General features: G+C 51.5%; 1 protein-coding gene across 10 annotated transcripts in view; it reads right to left on the minus strand.

Annotated features, from left to right (window-relative positions):
* kiaa0586 (KIAA0586 ortholog) overlaps positions 1–23,229 on the minus strand; it is a 147,643-nt gene that overhangs the window by 53,772 nt on the left and 70,642 nt on the right. For all 10 annotated transcript variants that reach the window (XR_007382275.1, XR_007382274.1, XM_048974517.1 and 7 more), the window contains 6 exons: positions 19,483–19,555; positions 18,520–18,744; positions 14,694–14,871; positions 13,194–13,361; positions 4,186–4,355; positions 3,505–3,582 (listed from right to left, as the gene is read on the minus strand). Coding sequence is in view for 8 of the 10 variants with exons in the window: in XM_048974517.1 (XP_048830474.1) it covers positions 3,505–3,582; positions 4,186–4,355; positions 13,194–13,361; positions 14,694–14,871; positions 18,520–18,744; positions 19,483–19,555 (892 nt within the window). In the remaining 2 variants the exon portion in view is untranslated. The remainder of the gene's footprint in view (positions 1–3,504; positions 3,583–4,185; positions 4,356–13,193; positions 13,362–14,693; positions 14,872–18,519; positions 18,745–19,482; positions 19,556–23,229) is intronic.

The following is a 23,229-nucleotide window of genomic DNA, read 5'->3' on the forward strand; positions in this document are numbered from 1 at the left end:
GCCATTTATAGTTCGAGCCTAATAACTAACCCCCCTCATTGCAAGGTCACAGAGGGAAGGACACATCTCTGTAAACATACTCCGCATGCATATTAATGCCCAGTTTATCTGGTTACCTGCAATAGTCACAGGGGGTCAATTATAAATGTAAATGTTTATAAATCATTGTTTCACACATTATTCTGGCCGGGGCCTTCCACATATGTGCCCCCCTCCACATCTGGGGGGGGGAGGGGCATGTCGTGTGGACTGCGGCTGGGCTGCAGATGGAGAAGAGCAGTGCTGGGGAAGGGGGGGGGCATGCTGCAGTAGACCTGGGCTGCCAAGGTAGCTCGAACGCTGCTGTTCATTGCCATTCACCTCACAGCATTAACGGGGGGGCAGAGACAGAGAGAGGGAGGGAGGGGGAGAGTGGCTGCCTTTCATTATAATTCCTCTCACACCATTAACAGAGGGAGAGAGCGAGAGACACAAAAAGAGATGGCGGATGGGTGGGGGGTGATGCTTGGGGGGGGGGGTTAATAGCGGGCAAACACAGCAAAGGATGGAAGGAGAGAAGAGAGAAAAAAGAAGCATAAGGAACGTAGAGAGCAAACCCCCCGCCCCCCCCCTCAGCAGAGTGTAACTGAGCAGGTGAGAGCGACGATCCACATCCAAGCTGAACGTGAATCGTATGTTTTGGAGAAGGCTGCCTCAGTCTCATTGCCACGGTAACCCCCCAGCAGCGCCACGGCAACCAAGCCCTTGCCCTGTCTCGCCCATGGACCGACTACAGATTGTTCCCTTAAAGTGGGCCGGGTCTATTTCATGCCAGTGTTGAAATATACGGGAAGGACAGTGAGCGAAACATGTCGGTGGCAGGGTGGGGGGGCCGGGGCCTTGGCAGGCTGGGCACACGCCCTGCAGCGGGATGGGCGGGACAAGCTCGCCAGCCAGTGACGTGAGTCAGCAGCCGCACTGGCCGACGCTCCTGCGAGGCGGGGTGGCCCCCCACCCAAGAAGGCGCCTGCCCCAGAGCTGCTCCTGGAACGGGAAACCTGCCTGGAAAGCCAGCGAGACTCCTGCTTCGATCTGCATCGCTCAAAGTGTTTCTGTCTCTCTCCCTAATTCAGTGTTAATGTCTCACAGGTGGAGACACATCCAGACAGCAGAAAGCCGGGGGGGGGGCAGCGGCAGAGATGAGGAGGCAGCAGGACTGGGGCCGGAGCTCGAAGGCAACGCCCTGATCTGTGGGCGGAGTTTGCATGTTAACTGCTGCAGTCCAAAAACATGCCATCAGGGGAAGCGGTGCAAGTACTGCCAACAGTCCGTGACTGTCTGTGTCCTAGGCTGGGATGGACTGGCATCCTGTGCAGGATACACCCCTGTCTAGTGCCCTAAGCTGCCTGGGACAGAGGTTGGAATATGGATAGCTGGATGGATAGTTTTAACGTGAAAAGTCAATCCCTCTCCAATTCTCTGTGCGAGCCGCATCCATTCATCATCAAAAATGACACAATTCCTGCCTCAATGAAGCCCAATGTCCGAACATCGTAGTGAAGTTGGATGAGAAGTGCCAATTCTTGCCACGTTACCCCCTTGGGTGGGAGGGGGGGGGCTCCCATGGCTCCGAACTCTCTATCGCCTTTTGCTTCCCATGGCTGCACAATGTCTGAGCCCTAAGGTACATCTGGCCAGGGACGGGGGCTGTGCTTACTGCGCCCCCCTCCAGGGAAATCCCGGTCTCCTCCCTGGTTATGCTCTGGTGGTCGTGACATAAAGCTCAGCCACTGCAGACCATTTATTTATACTAACAAGCAGGAAAAGATCGCATAACACAGCTAAAGATGACCACCCCCAATTCAAATAACAGCTGCAGACATAACCAGCCAATGGCTGGTCTCTCGTGCCTCATCTCAGAGACACAAACCTGAGCGCCTGCTCTGTGAAAGCCCACGGCAGAGCCTCAGATACGACTCCCTCATGCAAAGCCATTGATCACTCTGAAAAACGAGCTGGGAAAAACATCGCCTCTCTCGCCCAAAGCCACGGCATCTGCCGCTCTGACAAGACGTATCGGCCAGAGACGTCTCCGTTCCGCATGCCCACTGCAGTGCCGAGCAGACGGTGTCGTTCCTGGGGTTGCCTGGCAACCAGACGTGCCTGGCTCACAATGAGACGGAGGGCTGCTCAGCGGTCTCACTGCACACGCGTCTACACATAGTCGAGACACACATATGCACGGACACGGACACGGACACACACACACACACACACACACACACACACACACACACACACACACACACACACACACACACACACACACACACACACACACAAACATTCACATCCACGTACACACACAAACACGAGTTAATATTCATATCACTTATCTTTATCACTGTGGGGATGTCTCCATCCATCTCCAAACAAAACACATTTGGTTATTTTTGTTTTTTTTGATTGAAGTTATGGGTTTTTATAAAATTGAGGATACCCTTGTAAGGACCAGAAAAATGTCCAAACATGCTAAAAAGTAACAGGATATTTGGTACCCACAACGTGGTAAATTCTAACCTGCACATACACGTGCAAACGCACCACTCACAGCATAATCCTCACAATACATATTTTTCAAAAGACATGCGTTGCACTTTCAGATCTTGCAATAAATGCACCATTCATGAAGCCAGAGGAAGTGTATCCTTCATTTCCGGTTCTCTTCTGTTACTCGCATGACTCAGACAACCACTGGCCAACATAATAGAAAACAAAATCTTGCACAGCCACACAGACATCTAACACAGGGTACAACACATTGTGTCGCTCGCACCAGGTGCTCCCAGGCCTGAACATCGCACACGGCTGCTCAGAGGAATGGACATTGCATCTTTCACAGGTTCAGGTATCTCATGTCTCTCACAGGCACGGACGCCTCGTCTCCCACAGACACGGACATCGCGTCTCTCACAGGCATGGACATTATCTTTCACCAGGATGGACATCGTGTCTCTCACCAGACAGGACACTGCATGTGCATTTCTGGTTCTCCTTATACGGATCGCGTTACGCTGCACACGCTCAATGCCCTGCTTTGTACTGCTAGCGAGAAACCCAGTGAGAGGAAGCCCACTCTCTCAGGCATGGGGGGCTGCCAGGCTGAGCCCTTGGAGGGGGGGGGACTGGGAGGACTTACACCTCACTGCTGACATTCGGCTACTCTGGGGTCCAGCACTGAACATCCTACAGGCCACTCCCACCACCCCCACAGGACTTATTTCGTATTGTTTGAAAAGGTGCGTAAAGGCTGTAAGCAGAGTCTTTATACGAACCACCAATAAATGTGAAAAAACTGAATGAATTCACCCAGCAGGAATGTCAATGAGGCCGCTGTCATACTGTTATGAAAGAGAAAAACAAAGCATTACCATGCCACCTGATTCTACTAAATCACCAAAGAAAAAATTACAATACATTAAAGGATGTGCACATCCTAACAGCTCTGGGTGTTTACAGTCTCACCTGGATGCTTGCTGCAGGTTCAGGAGGAGCCTCTGGGGTCGGACTTGAGACGCTGTCTATATCTACACCCTGCAGGACCTGCGACCAGTCAGAACAAAGCATCTCAGTGACAGAGCAAACAGCAGAAGGCACTGGATGGGTAAAACAGTGGGCTGGAGGAGGGTAGTGGGCACTCCAAGGTCATAATGCTTCCAATCCATATGAGCTTCAATCCGCCCAACATCAGCTAAGTGCTGTTCAGTATTTTAAACACATGTGTTCCACATAAAATACTCAACTAACAGGGTGGCAAATGCAAATATATAGCATATATGTATAGAGTCTGTATTTTCTGCAGATATTTTTATGTTTCTAGAAATTAAAGACAGTAATGAATATGATTTGAAGAAAATAAAAAAATTTATTCCAAATGGTAAATTAACTGAGGGTAAATGAGCTGGTGTCCCAGTTGGGGTCCCCTGCCTAGTGCCCAGTGCTTTCTGGGATAGATTTCAGTCTCACCGAGACCCTCCACTGGATCAGTGACTATAGAAGATAGCTGGATGTACAAGTGCCACAGGACAAGTATGTCAAATGAATTTCACCAATAGCTGTGAACACCGAGGCAAGGAGCCCTTTTCTGTAGAAGTACTTCCCTGCACTGCTCTGTGCATTCCTAACTGTGGTCAGGGGTGACCCCACCTGAACTTGGAGCTGGGGGGGAGCTTTCTTCTTAGACGTCACCTCCAGCACCGCCACATTGGGCCTGCGGGTGGTGCTGGTCGGAGGGATAGAAGTAGTCACTGTTACGGGCCGATTCCCGATGATGACGCTAGATGGCCGGGGTGGCTCACCGTCTATCCGGGGCTGGCCTGCAGGATAGAGGAAGGACGTCACTGGCTAAAGCGAAAGGGTTAAAGGTCAAAGGGCGGAGGCTTCTTATTTATTCCTACCATTACTGTTTCCTTCAGTATTCACCAGATAGAAGATAAATCTGCAACATTTCATATCAGGAAAAAAATAACCCAGGTATTAGGAAAGACAATGTTTCAAGCCAACTTTTACGTGATGTTTTTTTTTGGCAGCTGAATATTCCACAGCATTACAGCGTGTGGGCAAAATGCCCAAGGACCTCGAGAAACTGGTGAACTGGTCTGGTCACCAGCCAGTCTGTCTGACTCTGGCCCAGCAGGGCGTTCAGTCTACAAGAAACAGGGAGTAATCCATGTAGGGGCGTGCCAAGGGGCAAATGATGAAGATCGTTTCTAGTGGGGGAGGGGTCCGTTCAGGAACACACAGCTGCTGACAGCTGGGAAGCTAATGAGATGTGTGTGATAACAAGGGAGCCGTTTTCCACACTGTAAATGCCCCTTGATGGGGCCCTACAGTCAGGGGACACTGTATGCATCTGCTGCCCATCCTTTTCTGCGTGAGGCTCCTCCCTCCAGACCTGCTGCCCCCTCTTGGCTGGAATACTTTACTGCACCTGTGTCAATTTCCCGGCACAGGATTCCTAATGGGAAAACAGAGGCACAGGTGCAAATTACTCTGGAAACAAATTGACCAGAGAGCTAATCCTGAAGGACCCCAGTCCCCAGACCAGCAGTCCAGCACAATGCAGATAATAGAAACCATTCAAAGCCCATAACTAGAGGGTCGCTGGTTCAAGACCCAGATGAAGGGCTGCTGACGTACTTTTGAGCAAGAAGCTTAACCTAAATGCCTTTGGTAAAACAGCCCAGTGTAATATTTCTGTAAAAAGTACCACTTGGGAAAACTGTAATCTAAGGAGAGGTATGTACATTCTGCTGGCTGTAAGCTAATGGTTAGTTACACAGCTAACAAAGGAAGGCAACCCAGCTAGCTGAGAATCTGTCATATCAGTCAGGCTATAAACGGTTAACATGAGTTAACAACCAGGGAGGTCATTTCGGTGTGGAAGCTGGCGATCGTGCCTTGAAGTTTGCAAAGGAGTGGGTTGTCATTAGCCATAAAGACCCTGCTAACAAAAGCTGGTGGGTTGTCATTAGCCATAAAGACCCTGCTAACAGAAGCTGGTGAGAAACAGCGGCGCAGCCAGGAGACCCAGGCCTGCTCCTTCAGTCCCCCAGCAAGGACCGGGTCGGACGGGGTCACGCTAGGCCATGCGGGGTCACACTGTGCTCTGCCTGGCAAGGGGACGTTACACCAACCATGTTTGGATGAAGACAAAAAAAAAGTCATAAAGCCATAAAGCTGACGCAACTGCCATGACTCGCGTGACACATGTGAGCACAATTAGCTTCAGATTTTTTCCCAGGAAAGAACATTTTTAATATAGTACAGAGACTACTTATATTCAAGGGAGACATGGCTAAGAAAGAAAACAGCAGTTAATTCATCAGAATCAATGTGTTTCTGACATTTTCTTTTTGTGAGTGCAAGAAAAATGTAAATGCACAGTGTGTTATTGTACTTATTACTGGTGTGTGATTAGCAGCATCTCACGGTTAATGTTTACAGTGTGCACAGCGACTAAGGGCTGCGTGTGAGACTCCGGTTACGGGGTCAGGCCACGCTACGTCATTACGCTGGGATCAGCCAAGAGCCCGGCGCTGGCCCCCAGCATAAACTCACTACGGAAAAATATCCCAAAAACAATACTGAGTGGTTTTGGACAGGGCGCTTGACTGGAATATTCCGCTCAGAATTTTGGCTGTGCTCCTATAAGAATAAAATTAAATCAAGTTTAACAGCGTTACGGAGGACAGGAAAGTTCAGCCAGAAGCGGACTCCGTCGGGGAGCCGCCACGCTGAGAAGGCCAACTGCCAGCCGTTATCTCCGGGACGGCATTCCCACCTTCGGAATTTCACACACAAAAGGATGATTCCCGGAGCAGCCGTACCGGGAACGCCGACTGCACATACGTGCAGCGCATGCCGATGTCTCCATGAACTGAGGGACGCTCCAGATAAAAGAGGACGGAAGAAGCTACAGAAAGGCAGCTGCTCGCCGGCACCCCCCACTGGAGAAGCCGATCCGGTGCCTGAACATGGCGCTACGTTCAAAGCGGCTGACTGCAGCCTCTCGGGATTAAAGTAAATCAGCTTGGGGAATCTCCGGCAGCTCAAAGCGGCCAGCGGCATGCTGGCGAGCACGTTGCTAAGCGTCGCTGGGTGATTCCGTTATCACAGAGATGTAGGCGGGAGCCCGGCGGCGGGAGGCTGCATTATTACGAGGCGCTCTGATGAAAAGCTTTTTCTCGCCATTATTTAAACTTATTCAGTACTTCAAAAGTTCCCATAGTTCAACACTCTGCGGTGCTCTTGGAAATATGCTGCCTCACAACACAGATATTAAGGGTCAAATGAAGGCCTCTGTTCTACTGGGTGCGCCCGGACTGGCCAGAGGCTACGCTCCCTGCGAGAGCCAGCAAACTCCACACACAGAGTGGGGGTCCTTTGGCTTCTGGACAACACATCACCAATAAAAAGCTTGGGGGTCTTATTACTGCCAAAATACCCAGAAGCCCCGGCTCACATTGACCAACAGTGCTGCACATGGAGAGAATAAAAAACAAAGAATCACAACACAAAACACCTTATTTCCAGCAGCTCCTGGCTAATTTCTACCCTGATCCGTTTGATCAGGCAGCGTGAGATCCCTCCCCGCCACTTGGCCGGTGTATCTGCCTGCGGATGCATAGGAGATTTACAGGCCGCCCTGTTCTGGGAGGCTTTCACCATCTGCAATCTACACTCAGAGGAGGGGGCCTCTGATCTGGATAATCTAAATCATGACGTTGCCATGCTCTGACACCACAAGCGTCGCGTCCGGCTGCCGTTTCCGAAGTGAGTCAGGGCTTGAATCTTCCAGAGTACCAGCGGTCGCTACAAGACGGAGCCCTGAAGCCTGGTTCGGTACGCTGCTGCTCACATCAGTCTGATTTAGAACACGCTTACCTACACATATGCTTTCTAATCACCTTCATCCAGCCCCTCTGAAAACGGCCAAGGTCAATAGAGGAAATGACATCACAGGGAAAGCGGTGTGCCTCACACGGCACCGTGCAAACGTGCCGGCGTGCATTTGTGCTCAGAGGGATGTCTTCCCCGTCACCGAGACTGCATTCACAAATAGCTCCGTGCGACTGACGGCTGAATTTAATTTGGCTTCACAGACGGTGATCTGCGTTGCGATCTGTGCCGTGCATCGCATAAAATGCATCAAATATTGCAGAACATATCCCGCGGCCCGACGACCGCCGCCAGTCGCAGCATGCGGCCAATCCGTCGATAAAACCCATCTGCGGGTAAGGCGCTTACATAGAACCTGAAAATCAGACAATATGGAAAGCTTTATTTGTAATTTAATCTGTTTTTTAAAAACTAAATTTGTTATCTATTTTTTTTTGTTTTTCACTGACAACAAAAGGTCCATCAAAGGAGACTCTGCACTGGGCAAGGCTCTGATGAAGGAGCGAGAAACACAGACTGATGTCTCCGTTAAAAGGAGCAACAGAGCTGGTCAGAATGTGGAGTTTCCCTTTTATGGATGTGAAAGCCAGACAAGAGAGAAGCAGCAGAGTCATATTCTGGTGAAGGATCTGAAGAATACCATGGACTGCAGTGGAATCAAGTGGATTATTGATCAAATCCATCTTGTTTTGGGCACATGGCGTCCAAAGAGACTGGAAAAAGGAAAACTTATTGGCAGCAGAGGGAGCGGATGAACCGCAATAAGGTGTACGGACTCATGATCACAGCAATGCACGTGGCTTTGCGAAGCCTGCAGGAGGGGACTGAAGACAGAACATTCCGGAAGAGTCAACACCTGATAATGACTCCTCAGCCCATTCAGTTAACTGAGATAAATGTCAAAGGGAGATGCTCAAAAAGACAGTAGCATGTCTGTGTGTGTTTGCCTGTCTGTCTGTCTCTGTGTGTCCATGTCTATGTGTGAGTGTGTGTGTGTCTATGTGTGTGTGTCTGTCTATCTATCCGTGTGTGTGCCTTTGTCATGTTGTCATGACTGTCGGTCTGTGTGTGTGTGTGTGTGTGTGTGTGCCCCTGCCGTTTGTCTGTCTGTCTCTCCTTGTGTACACGTGTCTTTCCTCTCTATCAGTCTGTGTGTGTGCCCTTGTCATGACTGTCGGTCTGTGTGTGTGTGTGTGTGTGTGTGTGTGTGTGTGTGCCCCTGCCATTTGTCTGTCTGTCTGTCCGTGTGTGTGTGCGTCCCTGCCGTTTGTCTGTCAGTCTCTCCTTGTGTACATGTGTCTTTCCTTTCTGTCTGTTCGTGTATGTGCCCTTGTCGTGTCTGTCTGTGTATCTATGTGCCTGTGTGTGTTTACCTGCACTCTCAGGTCACATGACAGACAGTGACACCCCTTAGGCTTGCTGAGTTCCGCCCCGCTTTGGTCACCGCCCCAGCAGCTCGTCCCTTATTCCCCCACGTCAGCAAACGGCGGCAAACATGTTGCACATCCCCCCGCAGGTGCGTGCCGCACCTTGGCACCACACTGCCCGTTTTATGCCTGACAGCACCAGGCACATGGACGGCTTCTGAAATCTCTGGGCACAGGTGGTCACCCTGACCTGCCCTTCACCTCCATGTCTGCGCCACCATATGGCCAATTCGGCGCCAAGCCGGAGCTCCACCCCAGACGGCTGCAGTTGCATAATATCCTGCGACCAGCTCTTTCTCGCCAGTCACGCGACAGACTAAGGGCCAGAAACTGCGCATTCCCATGAAATAGTCACAAAGACGAGGGCCATTCTTTCTGTTCTTTTTCCTTCTCTGCCATGGTGTGGTTAAAATAGAGGCAGTGAACAGCAGTTTTAAATTAGAAATGGCGCTGCTATAATTAAGGTTTAAACTCACAGAGCTAAAATGTCTGTCTAATTAAGCCCCCCACCCCCACCAACCACTGTGCAGCTCTGTTCCTTTTTCCACTGCAGCCTTGAGGGTTTGAGGTGTGGCAGTGGAGGGGGGGAAGGCTGGCAGGGTGCTGAGGGTGACCTTCAGTGACACAGCAGCCGCTGACAGCCGCTGCCTCGCGAGCTGCTCTTAATGAGGATCGAGGCCCATGAGGGCTGCGATCGCGCTGCGCAGAGCAGAGCCAGGAAACGGGCCTCTTTAATGACATCACAATTAGTCAGGCACCACGGACTAATTAACGCTTCAGAAGCCACGGCACAAAGGCTCCCCAAAAAATCTCGCAGACTGGCCTCGTTTAATCTCGCGCCGTCTCGGATTCTTTGTGCGGACATCAATGCTGCCGGGGTCCCTCTGCACAAAGGAGCACAGAGCTTTGTCTGCAGCAAAAAGACTGCATGATGTGAAGCCATTTATTCACTGATGTAAATATTAACGATAATGAACTATTATAAACAAATTTTCCTCCTTAAAAATATGGGGGAGAAGCCTTAATCATGAATACAGAAAGAGCTTTCCTCTTTTGAGCCTAGGATACTCTCCTCTGATGGTATTTAAGCACATAGGTTGAGCTCTGTAAGGGTACAGCTGTTACATAGGGAGGTGCAAGGGATCAGCATGGAAATGAGGAAGCAGACTCACCGAGAGGGATCACCATGGGAATGAGGAAGCAGACTCACCGAGAGGGATCACCATGGGAATGAGGAAGCAGACTCACCGAGAGGGATCACCATGGGAATGAGGAAGCAGACTCACCGAGAGGGATCACCATGGGAATGAGGAAGCAGACTCACCGAGAGGGATCACCATGGGAATGAGGAAGCAGACTCACCGAGAGGGATCACCATGGGAATGAGGAAGCAGACTCACCGAGAGGGATCACCATGGGAATGAGGAAGCAGACTCACTGAGAGGGATCACCATGGGAATGAGGAAGCAGACTCACCGAGAGGGATCACCATGAGAATGAGGAAGCAGACTCACTGAGAGGGATCACCATGGGAATGAGGAAGCAGACTCACCGAGAGGGATCACCATGGGAATGAGGAAGCAGACTCACTGAGAGGGATCACCATGGGAATGAGGAAGCAGACTCACCGAGAGGGATCACCATGGGAATGAGGAAGCAGACTCACTGAGAGGGATCACCATGGGAATGAGGAAGCAGACTCATTGAGAGGGATTGTCATGGAAATGAGGAAGCACACTCACCGAGAGGGATTGTCATGGAAATGAGGAAGCACACTCACCGAGAGGGATCACCATGAGAATGAGGAAGCAGACTCACTGAGAGGGATTGTCATGGAAATGAGGAAGCAGACTCACTGAGAGGGATCACCATGGGAATGAGGAAGCAGACTCACTGAGAGGGATCACCATGGGAATGAGGAAGCAGACTCACTGAGAGGGATCACCATGGGAATGAGGAAGCAGACTCACTGAGAGGGATCACCATGGGAATGAGGAAGCAGACTCACTGAGAGGGATTGTCATGGAAATGAGGAAGCACACTCACTGAGAGGGATCACCATGGGAATGAGGAAGCAGACTCACCGAGAGGGATCACCATGGAAATGAGGAAGCAGACTCACCGAGAGGGATCACCATGGGAATGAGGAAGCAGACTCACTGAGAGGGATCACCATGGGAATGAGGAAGCAGACTCACTGAGAGGGATTGTCATGGAAATGAGGAAGCACACTCACTGAGAGGGATCACCATGGGAATGAGGAAGCAGACTCACCGAGAGGGATCACCATGGAAATGAGGAAGCAGACTCACCGAGAGGGATCACCATGGGAATGAGGAAGCAGACTCACCAAGAGGGATCACCATGGAAATGAGGAAGCAGACTCACCAAGAGGGATCATCATGGAAATGAGGAAGCAGACTCACCGAGAGGGATCACCATGAGAATGAGGAAGCAGACTCATTGAGAGGGATTGTCATGGAAATGAGGAAGCAGACTCACCGAGAGGGATCACCATGAGAATGAGGAAGCAGACTCACTGAGAGGGATCACCATGGGAATGAGGAAGCAGACTCACTGAGAGGGATCACCATGGGAATGAGGAAGCAGACTCACTGAGAGGGATCACCATGGGAATGAGGAAGCAGACTCACTGAGAGGGATCACCATGGGAATGAGGAAGCAGACTCACTGAGAGGGATCACCATGGGAATGAGGAAGCAGACTCACTGAGAGGGATCACCATGGGAATGAGGAAGCAGACTCACCGAGAGGGATCACCATGGGAATGAAGAAGCAGACTCATTGAGAGGGATTGTCATGGAAATGAGGAAGCAGACTCACCGAGAGGGATCACCATGAGAATGAGGAAGCAGACTCACTGAGAGGGATCACCATGGGAATGAGGAAGCAGACTCACTGAGAGGGATCACCATGGGAATGAGGAAGCAGACTCACTGAGAGGGATCACCATGGGAATGAGGAAGCAGACTCACTGAGAGGGATCACCATGGGAATGAGGAAGCAGACTCACCGAGAGGGATCACCATGAGAATGAGGAAGCAGACTCACTGAGAGGGATCACCATGGGAATGAGGAAGCAGACTCACCGAGAGGGATCACCATGGGAATGAGGAAGCAGACTCACTGAGAGGGATCACCATGGGAATGAGGAAGCAGACTCACCGAGAGGGATCACCATGGGAATGAGGAAGCAGACTCACTGAGAGGGATCACCATGGGAATGAGGAAGCAGACTCATTGAGAGGGATTGTCATGGAAATGAGGAAGCACACTCACCGAGAGGGATCACCATGAGAATGAGGAAGCAGACTCACTGAGAGGGATTGTCATGGAAATGAGGAAGCAGACTCACTGAGAGGGATCACCATGGGAATGAGGAAGCAGACTCACTGAGAGGGATCACCATGGGAATGAGGAAGCAGACTCACTGAGAGGGATCACCATGGGAATGAGGAAGCAGACTCACTGAGAGGGATCACCATGGGAATGAGGAAGCAGACTCACTGAGAGGGATCACCATGGGAATGAGGAAGCAGACTCACTGAGAGGGATCACCATGGGAATGAGGAAGCAGACTCACCGAGAGGGATCACCATGGGAATGAGGAAGCAGACTCACTGAGAGGGATCACCATGGGAATGAGGAAGCAGACTCATTGAGAGGGATTGTCATGGGAATGAGGAAGCAGACTCACCGAGAGGGATCACCATGGGAATGAGGAAGCAGACTCATTGAGAGGGATTGTCATGGGAATGAGGAAGCAGACTCACTGAGAGGGATTGTTATGGAAATGAGGAAGCAGACTCACTGAGAGGGATCACCATGGGAATGAGGAAGCAGACTCACCGAGAAGGACTGTCATGGAAATAAGGAAGCGGACTCACCGAGAGGGATCGCCATAGGAATGAGGAAGCAGACTCACTGAGAGGGATCACCATGGGAATGAGGAAGCAGACTCACTGAGAGGGATCACCATGGGAATGAGGAAGCAGACTCACCGAGAGGGATCACCATGGGAATGAGGAAGCAGACTCACTGAGAGGGATCACCATGGGAATGAGGAAGCAGACTCATTGAGAGGGATTGTCATGGGAATGAGGAAGCAGACTCACCGAGAGGGATCACCATGGGAATGAGGAAGCAGACTCATTGAGAGGGATTGTCATGGGAATGAGGAAGCAGACTCACTGAGAGGGATTGTTATGGAAATGAGGAAGCAGACTCACTGAGAGGGATCACCATGGGAATGAGGAAGCAGACTCACCGAGAAGGACTGTCATGGAAATAAGGAAGCGGACTCACCGAGAGGGATCGCCATAGGAATGAGGAAGCCCTCCATGGGGGTGCGGGGGCCTTTGGGGTCATCAGGCACCTCTTGCATGGGGCTGAAGATGTACTGAGGCTGTGAGCTGAAGACACGCTGTCCTGAGCAGGGGCTGGTCTGCGTCTTGGCCGACTTGACCTTGACTCCTGCCGCAGAGGTCACAGCATGATCACCAAAATGCTACTAATATGTTACTAGAGAGTCATCAGCTCAAGACTCACAACAAGAAGCAACTGGAAATGAACACTGCAAAGCACAACAAAAAAAATGACAAGGAGATACATCAAGTTATTCTTCATGTTTGTATCAATGCTCATAAAACATTAGTGAGGTCTTAAAGTCAGCTGTTTGTCTATTGCTTTCTGTAGCCAATTAGCACACATTTACTCTAGGCAAACTCATTTAAGCTTTATGGAACTTTGTGAGGCTGAGAGAGAACAAGACTGGAAAAGCAGATCAGAGAAATACTGACAAAGGATAGACAGCAAAGTATTATGACACATACAGAGGAATAACAACATCAGCGTGCTGGTCAATGGCTGCCATGCATGTCTCTGAGGAAATGGGCAAGAAAACATGGCATGCAAATGACTAGCAGCAGCAGCCACAGAGCCACATGGCCTGGCGCCCTACAATCAGGGAAGGGCTCCCAGAGAGTCCGACAGCGAGGGCCCATGGTATAGATATGGGCAGCTCATGGCCTGACATACCCACACTCAGCGAAGGGTTCCCAGAGAGTCCAACAGCGAGGGCCAATGGTGTAGATACGGCCAGCTCACGGCCTGACGCCCCACACTCACGGAAGGGCTCCCAGAGAGTACGACAACGAGGGCCCATGGTATAGATATGGGCAGCTCATGGCCTGAAACCCCACACTCAGCGAAGGGTTCCCAGAGAGTCCAACAGCGAGGGCCAATGGTGTAGATATGGGCAGCTCATGGCCTGAAACCCCACACTCAGCGAAGGGTTCCCAGAGAGTCCAACAGCGAGGGCCAATGGTGTAGATATGGGCAGCTCATGGCCTGAAACCCCACACTCAGCGAAGGGTTCCCAGAGAGTACGACAGCGAGGGCCCATGGTGTAGATACGGCCAGCTCACGGCCTGACGTCCCGCACTCACGGAAGGGCTCCCAGAGAGTCCAACAGCGAGGGCCCATGGTGTAGATACGGCCAGCTCATGGCCTGGCGTTCAACGCCTTCTTCAGGACCGCCACTTGCCATCTGGACATTGCTAATTAGTAAGTGGTTTCTTCGCACCGACTCTAATATGTGAACACCCATGGAGATGGGGGCATATTCATGCTAATAAGTGGCATTACGGGGGAATGTGTCAGACTCTAAGGGACAGGGGAGCAACTTGGTAAGGATGGGCCAGCCAAGCATCAACAAGCAGTTGCCGGTTACCCATCATTCACCCCTTCACTAGCTTTGCTGGTTACCCACCATTCACCCTTTCACTAGCTTTGCTGGTTACCCACCTTTCACCCTTTCCACGACTCGTGGCCGTGGACCTTTGGACTTCGGAGAGGGAGAGTTGAATCGGAGATAGGGGCTGTTCTTTAGCGTTCTCCGATGGCCTTCATATAGTGCCTTGCCATAAATCTTCATCAGATACACCTCATCTTCACGTTCGGGCTTCGCTGCTGCCTGTGGCTTCTGTGATACAAGTCAAGCAATTAGTGAATGAAATGCCTAATTATACACATATACACAAATAAGTACCACACCTGATATACAGACACATTTCCATACATTATGAGCAATTAAGGGACATCAATCAGTCTAACTGTGTGTCTTTGGACTGCAGAAGATAAGAAGAGGGCCTGAAGGAAACCAGCACAAGCCAAGGAAAACATGCACGCTCCATACAGAACCCTCCACCCTGGAAGGCTGAGGTAACAGGTGCCTCCCACAAAGCCAATACCACTTTAGCTATGCTAAATAACTACTACATACATCACTATTTAATAGATACAAATATGTCATTTAAAGTATTACAAAGAGCAAAGAACAGGACCGCAGGGGTTAGTAAATACTGCAATGACACGGGACAGGTTCATAATGGCCATCAGGTAAAGTTCTTACATATTCTTGACAACAGAACTTCCCAAAAGAACATACTTATTTACCACTGACGTCCATATAATCTGCAACCATTTTCTAAAAGTAGCCCTTTAGTCAATTCCAGATTGTTCTAGCAACTGCATTGGTAAGCAAACAAAATCCTCGTACGACAAAACATTAAAGTGAAAAAAAGCAAGCATGAAAAATCAAACTCGTGTAAAGGATCTGCCATGATGTCATTTGTTTTTCCTCTGGGTCTAGCTGGCATGAGTTTCAAGAGTCGACTTCTCCATGACTAAATTTATAAAACTCAGATAATTACGGGAGCTGGGAACTTGCCTTCCTTGCTCGTTAAAGATGATTCTCGTTCGAGAAAAGCTGCCTGATGAAGCGATGCTTTGATGAGCAGCTTCCCAAACAACATACGTTTCTTTTTTTTTTATCTCTCTATTTCTACGTTTAACACCCCAGCAAACAAGACTGGCATCAATTCCTGACAAAACTCAGCAATCAGTCAAATGGAGGAGCATCCTAATTATAGACAATATTTCATACGTTTCTGTCACATAGCTGAAAGAAGGAAACACTGACAGTTTCATTCACCATGGGCCAGTCCCCAGAATGAGTGCCTTTGGGTAACATTGTAGTTTTGAGTCAGTTACGACCCCCGAGACACTGCAGGTTCGAATCCCAGATAAGACCCCTCTGGTGGATTATGGAGCTGGACACTGAACCCATCCACCCAAGTATATCCAGCTGTATAAACTGCCAAAATGTATCCAGATTCACATGTTAAGATATTTCCCTCTAATCTGCAGTGCTTAGGGATGACCTCAGGATGCTGTTGAGGTGCACTGCTTGTGGTGATGAGGGGTTTGCTTCAGCTCTGCATGACTTAAAGGGATGGTTCGTGTGATTTAAAGGGATGATTTGCATCCCTCACACATGGGAGAAAGGGCTGGTTGTGGAACGTGTCATAGTAGAAGTTAGGTCACCACTGTACAGACAGCAGCTCCCACCCCGACTGCTAAGGTCCACAACCCTCTCTAGCTTCCATGGCGACTCAGCCAGCAAATAAGGACCCCAGCCACAGATGTCGATAAGCATGGCCACCCCTGGCTCACAATGTTTGTAGTGGATCAACATGCAGGCCAGGCGGCCATTTTGGAGGCCTGATGGACATTTTGCAGGCTGGCCTCCCATTTCGAAAGCTACAACGGACCCAAAATGGCTAACAAACCAGACTGAATGATAGAAGGGTACTTTAAAAAGAGGCAAGAGCTTTACCAAGGAAAGAAGACATTAATAAACATGTGACCTATGTGTCTGACTTGCTTGGAGCATGAAATTTGGAATTATGATCCTTGAAGACAAGAAGCAGGCAGAGTCTGGAGAGCTGTTTACCCAAGGCAGCCGCAGCAGGAAACAGAACTGGCTGTCAAGGTCGTTTGACGGACGTGGGAATGGAAGCTTTGACAGACGTTTGCATTTTGCCATCAGGACATTATAAACACGGTGTCAGCAATAACGTGTGGGGTCAGCTCACTCACCGCTGCTGTCCGTAATAACGGTCTGCCCGTCAGTTAAGAGCGCCGTACGGGGTCAGCTCACTCACCGCTGCTGTCCGTAATAACGGTCTGCCCGTCAGTTAAGAGCGCCGTACGGGGTCAGCTCACTCACCGCTGCTGTCCGTAATAACGGTCTGCCCGTCAGTTAAGAGCGCCGTACGGGGTCAGCTCACTCACCGCTGCTGTCCGTAATAACGGTCTGCCCGTCGGTTAAGAGCGCCGTACGGGGTCAGCTGACTCACCGCTGCTGTCCGTAATAACGGTCTGCCCGTCGGTTAAGAGCGCCGTGCGGGGTCAGCTGACTCACCGCTGCTGTCCGTAATAACGGTCTGCCCGTCGGTTAAGAGCGCCGTGCGGGGTCAGCTGACTCACCGCTGCTGTCCGTAATAACGGTCTGCCCGTCGGTTAAGAGCGCCGTGCGGGGTCAGCTCACTCACCGCTGCTGTCCGTAATAACGGTCTGCCCGTCGGTTAAGAGCGCCGTGCGGGGTCAGCTCACTCACCGCTGCTATCCGTAATAACGGTGTGCCCGTCGGTTAAGAGCGCCGTACGGGGTCAGCTGACTCACCGCTGCTGTCCGTAATAACGGTGTGCCCGTCGGTTAAGAGCGCCGTACGGGGTCAGCTGACTCACCGCTGCTGTCCGTAATAACGGTGTGCCCGTCGGTTAAGAGCGCCGTGCGGGGTCAGCTCACTCACCGCTGCTGTCCGTAATAACGGTGTGCCCGTCGGTTAAGAGCGCCGTGCGGGGTCAGCTCACTCACCGCTGCTGTCCGTAATAACGGTCTGCCCGTCGGTTAAGAGCGCCGTGCGGGGTCAGCTCACTCACCGCTGCTGTCCGTAATAACGGTCTGCCCGTCGGTTAAGAGCGCCGTGCGGGGTCAGCTCACTCACCGCTGCTGTCCGTAATAACGGTCTGCCCGTCGGTTAAGAGCGCCGTGCGGGGTCAGCTGACTCACCGCTGCTGTCTGTAATAACGGTGTGCCCGTCGGTTAAGAGCGCCGTACGGGGTCAGCTGACTCACCGCTGCTGTCCGTAATAACGGTCTGCCCGTCGGTTAAGAGCGCCGTACGGGGTCAGCTCACTCACCGATGCTGTCCGTAATAACGGTGTGCCCGTCGGTTAAGAGCGCCGTGCGGGGTCAGCTGACTCACCGCTGCTGTCCGTAATAACGGTCTGCCCGTCGGTTAAGAGCGCCGTGCGGGGTCAGCTCACTCACCGCTGCTGTCCGTAATAACGGTCTGCCCGTCGGTTAAGAGCGCCGTGCGGGGTCAGCTCACTCACCGCTGCTGTCCGTAATAACGGTCTGCCCGTCGGTTAAGAGCGCCGTGCGGGGTCAGCTCACTCACCGCTGCTGTCCGTAATAACGGTCTGCCCGTCGGTTAAGAGCGCCGTGCGGGGTCAGCTGACTCACCGCTGCTGTCTGTAATAACGGTGTGCCCGTCGGTTAAGAGCGCCGTACGGGGTCAGCTGACTCACCGCTGCTGTCCGTAATAACGGTCTGCCCGTCGGTTAAGAGCGCCGTGCGGGGTCAGCTGACTCACCGCTGCTGTCCGTAATAACGGTCTGCCCGTCGGTTAAGAGCGCCGTGCGGGGTCAGCTCACTCACCGCTGCTGTCTGTAATAACAGTCTGCCCGTCGGTTAAGAGCGCCGTATAGGGTCCGCTGACTCACCTCCACCACCGCCAGCTTCTCCTTAGTATGAGGTGCAGACTGCCGATTGCGCATCCCTGTGCGGTCGACTGGTCCTTGAAGCTTGTCCCTCACGGGTGGTTTCCTCGGCGCCCACCTAGGGGCAACCTGACAGGGGCCTTTAGCTCCCTTGTATTTCGCAGTGATGTCGATGCTGGTGGGCCTCTCGCCCCCCCTACCCACGGTGTCTTCCTTTGCCATTTCAGTCTGCAGATGGAAAAGGAGACGAACAGAAAAAGCCATTGTCCTCAGAAGGATTTGAGAATGACACCACTACCCTAAAGACGTCTCACTGACAGCAGGGATGATTGTCCCGGAAGGTCACGCTAGCGAAATGAAAGTGAGATTTAAAAAATCCCTTCAAAGGCAGCACACACTAAATCTTTAAGGACACTGTGGGCCGTTATTAATAAAGAGGAAAGGGGAGCACCAGCTCCAAGCGGGGCACCGCTACGCCCGTGGCTGCTCCTTAAAATGTGCCCCCCAGCTATCACTCTGATCCCGACTCCGGCACCGACACCAATGGGAACGGTGCGACTCGGAACCCCGGCTTTCCAAAACAAGAAACAAACAAACAAAAACAAAAGTGAACGTTACGTGTGATCAGCACATTCCTGGGCCAGGTCTCATTACTCAACCAACATATGACAGCTCTGCACGTCTAGACCTCTTGGTTGGCGCTCTGTGCATCTCTGATGACAGATGCCCTGGACCTGCACTATATAGTCCCTTCCGGTTCTTTCTGCCCTTCTCTTAAAGCTAAATTCCCAACTGCTAGGTAAGGGGTGCTTAACTTTTAACTTGTGCCAAGTATTACTCTTCCAAACAGGCAGAGGGCGCTGCCTTAATCCTTGTTCCTCCACAGAGCACTTTAAAGGTCAGACTCCCTATGTGTGTGACCCCTGTATTGTGGTGATGGCTGCCTTTGCACGCAGATCAACTCACCTGGATGTCCCTGCTCAGGGTGCTGATCCAGGCGTCCACAGTTTGCTTTATCCTGAGCTCCTCAGTGGCATTACTGTATTCAGACATACAGACAGACAGACAGTCAAACAGACAGAGACAGGCAGGCAGAGAGATAAACAGACAGACAGGCAAGCAGGCAGACAAGACAGACAGGGACAGGCAGTCAGACAGAGATAGACAGGCAGGAGACAGACAGGCAGACAAAGAGTCAGACAGGCAGATAAACAGGCAGATGGACAGAGATAGGCAGGCAGACAGGCTGAGAAGAGCAGGGAATAGGGGTAACGACACATCAGCTGGGGCAGTAACCACAGGCAAAAATTTCAACTCCACACAACCACAAGCTCGTGGCAGACAGCTGCAAAAACCACATTTGTGTTTCTTTTCAGAAATTGTCCTTAAACGACATCCATTTAGTCGCAAATGATTTCTTTAATTAGTCCGCCCCATTTATTACGCTTTGTTAGGAATTAAACATCAGGGGGGTTGGGCCACACCAGTGCTAACACCCCCCCCCCCCAGGCAGCATGATGAGGGGGCAAGGGGACAGATAAGCATGGTGTTTGCTGGCTACTTTGGTTACGACTGTTGCCCCGAGAAGCAACTGGATCCAGCTTGAATTTTTTTTTATATAACGGCAATGAATAATTCAGCCTAGAGGGGGCGCATAAACCGGGGTGACCTACACCGCTTCCACTCTTAGGCTGCGACTATTAATATGGAGTAAAATCCACCTTCATAAGTAGTTTGGGGAAGGGGCTGCTATTGTTTATATAGCCAAACATTAACTACTGCCAACAGGCTTGCTGCTTGATGGAGAAACACGTCTGCGCTGAAAAGTCAGGTCTGTCACTGTCACCACAGTGGGTCTGTCACTGTCACCACAGTGGGTCTGTCACTGTCACCATAGAGACGGAGCATGGCCGGTGGCCTCCGTGGATGTGCCAGAATGCCTCAGCCGGCCCGCACCAATTTCACGCCAGCCGGCTCGCACGGCAGAAATCCATTGCTGAGACCGGCGACACGCAGGCAGGACGATCTCCCCGCGGCCGGAGCAGGCGTCACACGGACAATGAGTGCCGAGCTGATCTGAGGGAGACACAATCAGGGGCGTGCAAATCGGAAACTGGGACCGGGGGCTTCCTATGCGCCGGATCACTATGAGCGTGACACTTCACATCCTCAATAAACGGACGACCGTCAGACGGGATGGGGCATGGAGATCTCAGGCTGAATCGAAAAGACTGCAGAAATTACAACTGAAAGGACCCCCCCCCCCAAAAGAATGGCACCCACCCCACCCAGGTTAATATGTAGCTGATGCTCATCAAATAAGCCAGGAAGTAATTAAGCGCTGCTGCACGATCCAGAGTGAGACACAACCGTCCTGCTGAGAATGCGGCTGATGTTGTGATGCGCTGTGACACCCTTCACCTCATCCTCTCTGCATTCGGTATGCTTCCGGAAACAACATGGTGGGGCTGCTCTCTCATCCATCAGCGAGTGAGATCTGCTTTACCGTCGGCATGATCATCAGGAGTGGAGCGTGGCCACAGAAAGGGGAGCGTGGCAGGGGCCGAGCGAGCCGGCCAATGGCAGGGGCTGTCCCACGGAGTGGCCCTGTTTCCGGGCAGAGAACGGTGCCTCTGTCACGTGTTGGCTGCACGAGGCGTGGCTGCGCGAGGTGTGGCTGCACAGGCAGGTCGCATTCACAGATCAGACGTTCCTTGGACCTGCGGCTCCCCTTGGTGCCGTCACGCGCGTGATGGGTCCAATCACACCTCACCGTCACGCCACGACATCACACACTTACGGGTATTTCACACTCAAGAAGATCTCCCTGCTGCACTGTTTTCCCCTATTTATGCCGCTGTTATTATTACCATGTTGCCATGACTACAAAATGTAAAACCCAGCGCTGATTACAGAGCCACCAATTACCACGAAGACTACAACAGCAGCAGCCTGGCTCTTAAATGGGTTATGAAGCAAGGTTTTTGCATAATACCCAGTGCACCTCAGTTTACTATTATGAGTGAGTGGCCAGTCCTACTCAAGGTGACACACATTTCACAAGCGATCCTCTAGCACAGTTACAGTGTGATTTAGGTCAGCTACGTAGCTGAAGGCTAAACAGCAGAGAGACATCTGGACGAGAGGGACTCTACCTTCAGCTGAGGGTCCAGAGCAGCCCTGTCCATTTGCAGAGTGGGGTCACTCACTCGTGTCAATCTGACCAGTGCACAGCATTCTCAGGCTCCTCACACAAATACACTACACGAACAAGAACGGTTGCACATTCAGAGAATAAACACCATGGTTACTGGCCAACAACCTAAATAAGTTCCTAGTGATTGTGTAATTGTGAAGAGGTATAATAATAATAATAGCTGGCTGGATGAAAGGGACAGAGGCCAGAAGGGGGGAGGAGGCAGTTAGAGGAAAATCCAAAACATACAGACACGAGCTTGGCGCTCTGGAGGCGCACTGGGGAGGTAATTACAAACAGAACAGCTCATTCCTTCCTCTGACTCCGAGCCCCAGGGTCAGCGGCACGAAGCACGAGTCAGTCACTTCTGCAGTGAGCAAAACTTGTTTTGACAGGATTTCTGCAGGTCACACCGCAGCCACACCCAAGGCTACTGTCCCCTGCTGTCCCCCAGCGCCCTACTGTTCTACACAGTCCCCCATAGTCCCACAGTCCCCTACTGTTCTACACAGTCCCCCACAGTCCCACAGTCCCCTACTGTTCTACACAGTCCCCCACAGTCCCACAGTCCCCTACTGTTCTACACAGTCCCCCAAAGTCCCATAGTCCCCTACTGTTCTACACTGTCCCCCACAGTCCCCCATAGTACCACAGTCACCTACTGTTCTACACAGTCCCCCAAAGTCCCACAGTCCCCTACTGTTCTACACAGTCCCCCAAAGTCCCACAGTCCCCTACTGTTCTACACAGACCCCCATAGTCCCACAGTCCCGTACTGTTCTACACAGTCCCCCAAAGTCCCACAGTCCCCTACTGTTCTACACAGTCCCCCAAAGTCCCACAGTCCCCTACTGTTCTACACTGTCCCCCACAGTCCCCCATAGTACCACAGTCACCTACTGTTCTACACAGTCCCCCATAGTCCCACAGTCCCCTACTGTTCTACACAGTCCCCCATAGTCCCACAGTCCCCTACTGTTCTACACAGACCCCCAAAGTCCCACAGTCCCCTACTGTTCTACACTGTCCCCCACAGTCCCCCATAGTACCACAGTCACCTACTGTTCTACACAGTCCCCCAAAGTCCCACAGTCCCCTACTGTTCTACACAGTCCCCCAAAGTCCCACAGTCCCCTACTGTTCTACACAGACCCCCATAGTCCCACAGTCCCGTACTGTTCTACACAGTCCCCCAAAGTCCCACAGTCCCCTACTGTTCTACACAGTCCCCCAAAGTCCCACAGTCCCCTACTGTTCTACACAGTCCCCCAAAGTCCCACAGTCCCCTACTGTTCTACACAGTCTCCCATAGTACCACAGTCACCTACTGTTCTACACTGTCCCTTACTGTCCCCCTATTGTTCCCAATGGTTCCCTGCTGTCCCCCAGAGAGGTATCTGCAGCATGATCAATGTCCACAGGCCTATCACCTCAGGGTGAGGACCAAGAAAGCATTCGAGTGCGTCCAAGAGCGTGTCACTGTAACAGCTAACAGATCGTCGATGGCAATTCTAAAG

This window comes from Brienomyrus brachyistius, chromosome 14 (genome assembly GCF_023856365.1).
Source record: "Brienomyrus brachyistius isolate T26 chromosome 14, BBRACH_0.4, whole genome shotgun sequence".
Taxonomy (NCBI): Eukaryota; Metazoa; Chordata; class Actinopteri; order Osteoglossiformes; family Mormyridae; genus Brienomyrus; species Brienomyrus brachyistius.